We start from the raw sequence: 2,374 nt of genomic DNA on the forward strand, positions 1-2,374 counted from the left end.
ATGGGAGTGAATGGGAAGGGGTTTGGGTCCATTGGGATTGTGTCCATTGGGAGTGAATGGGAAGGGGTTTGGGTCCTTTGGGATTGTGTACAGTGGGAGTGAATGGGAAGGGGTTTTGGTCTATTGGGATTGTGTCCATTGGGAGTGAATGGGAAGGGGTTTGGGTCCATTGGGATGGTGTAAGTGGGAGTGAATGGGAAGGGGTTTGGGTCCATTGGGATAGGGGACAGTGGGAGAGAATGGGAAGAGGTTTGGGTCCATTGGGATAGGAGACAGTGGGAGTGAATGGGAAGGGGTTTGGGTCCATTGGGATGGTGTAAGTGCGAGTGAATGGGAGGGGGTTTGGGTCCATTGGTATAGGAGACAGTGGGAGTGAATGGGAATGGGTTTTGTTCCTTTGGGATGGTGTACACTGGGAGTGGATGGGAAGGGGTTTGAGTCCTTCAGCGTTAAGTGGAGGTTTCCATTGAAAGCAGGAATCTAAGAGTTGTCCTGGTATTGGAGAGGGATGTGGAGACAGGGGAATCACGTAGGACCTGGGAATAATTGAGGTTAATGGGAATCACAGCTACGTTTCCCCATCAAACCCACCTCCAGCTGCAGGTCTCGGTTCCTCATCAGTGCTGCATTCTTTTCCTCACTCTGCATCGCAAAGTCCTTCGCCCACTTATAATTCTCCTCCTTGCAGCTCTTCAGCTCCTCACTATAATTGTTCCGCTCTTCCCTCATCTTCCAGAATCGCTCCTGGTGTTTCTGCAACTCATTCACTTTGACCTGGAGCTGTTTGATGTGATCATCTTTCTTAGTCAGCTCAATGGTCAGCGCCTGAAGTCGCTTGTTACTGTGAATTGCAGCTTGTTGCTGCTTCTGGACTTCCACCATCAGTAACTGTGTCAGGCTTGACTCTCCACCAGCATCTGAGTGAACACACAGACAGAGCCCAGCCTGAATCTGATAGCCTCCAGCAGCATCCCGAACATTAACCTGCAACCATCTCCATTTCACATTGTCTGTGGGGGAGCTAGGAGCTGAACTGAGCAGGGAGATCTAACACAACTAGGATTACAGTTCTCACTCTCTCTCTGCCACTTCTCTCAGCCTCCACTTTCTAGAGAAATGAATCCTTATGGTGAGAGTCACTGGTCAATTGACTGTGGGAGGCAGCACACTGATGCCTGCTCCTGCCAACTGATGTTAAAGACAATTAAAACAGCCAAGAGCTCATGATTAAGTACACCAGGGCCAATTCACTATCAGTTGGAGTATGGTTAGGATTTCAATAGGACAGAAACAGAAACTACATTGTGCACAGCAAGATACCAGAGTCAGCTCTCAATTAAATGGTGTAGATTGAGGAACGATTTCACCAGGACATCAGGGAAATCTTCCCAGTTATGGCCCGACAGTGCAGTGCTCCCTCAGCACTGAGATTCCGATAGTGCAGCGCTCCCTCAGCACTGACCCTCCGACAGTGTGGCACTCCCTCAGCACTGACCCTCCGACAGTGCCCACTCCCTCAGCACTGACTCTCTGACAGTGCCCACTCCCTCAGCACTGACCCTCCGACAGTGCGGCTCTCCCTCAGCACTGGTGGTGGGTCAGAGGGAGTTTGCAGTGGGTGAGCAGGGTGTTTTGTTCCTGTGGGAGCTGTGGGAGTGTGAGGGTAGAGTAGACAGCCAGCCGTGCTGGTTTGAAGTTTGTGCCTTACCCAGGATGACAGAGAAAGTGCGGGTGGGCTCCTGGCCGGTGATGCGGAGATATAGCTCAGGGTAGTACAGCTCCAGGCTCTCCAGAAACGCAATGTGGCCTTTGCTGCCAGTCCTCTGGAGAAGGTCGAGCAGCATCCCTGTGAACACAACACGCAGCAGGAGGAGGAGATGGTCACGGGGCATGTCCCACACACTCAACATGAACATATCGCTGGCTTGTCCAAAAAGCCCCACCTGTCAGAAAAGTCTTTCATGGAAATTTACTGTGCGAACCCGATTCGTCCCTATTGTCAGGCCAGGCAGCACTAGAGGAGCAGGAAAGTCGATGCTTTGGGTCGGCACCCTTCTTCAGAAATGAAGGACATGAAGAAAAAGAAGGGTTCAAACCCGAAACATCAGCTTTCCTGCTCCTCTGATGCTGCTTGGCCTGCTGTGGTACACCTTGATATCTCAGATTCTCCAGCATCGGCAGTTCCTACTATCCCTGACCTCATTGTCAGTCTTTCAGCTGGGAGAAACATTGACCCCGGGACAGTGAACCTGAATTCACACAAAACATGTAACACAGCATTCAGGCTCACTACAATACACAGAACAGGAAGAAATATAATCACCCTGACACACACACACACACACACACACACACTGACACACACACGCGCGCA

The 2,374-nt window shown here is 51.0% G+C and overlaps 1 protein-coding gene across 1 annotated transcript in view; it reads right to left on the minus strand.

The window, feature by feature from the left end:
* LOC109925873 (caspase recruitment domain-containing protein 9-like) overlaps positions 1 to 2,374 on the minus strand; it is a 26,367-nt gene that overhangs the window by 20,163 nt on the left and 3,830 nt on the right. The window contains exons 3-4 of the mRNA XM_048613416.1: positions 1,709 to 1,846; positions 592 to 917 (exon numbers count right to left, since the gene is read on the minus strand). Coding sequence (XP_048469373.1) covers positions 592 to 917; positions 1,709 to 1,846 — 464 coding nt within the window. The remainder of the gene's footprint in view (positions 1 to 591; positions 918 to 1,708; positions 1,847 to 2,374) is intronic.

This window comes from Rhincodon typus, chromosome 28, assembly GCF_021869965.1.
Source record: "Rhincodon typus isolate 14 chromosome 28, sRhiTyp1.1, whole genome shotgun sequence".
In the NCBI taxonomy this organism is placed as follows: Eukaryota; Metazoa; Chordata; class Chondrichthyes; order Orectolobiformes; family Rhincodontidae; genus Rhincodon; species Rhincodon typus.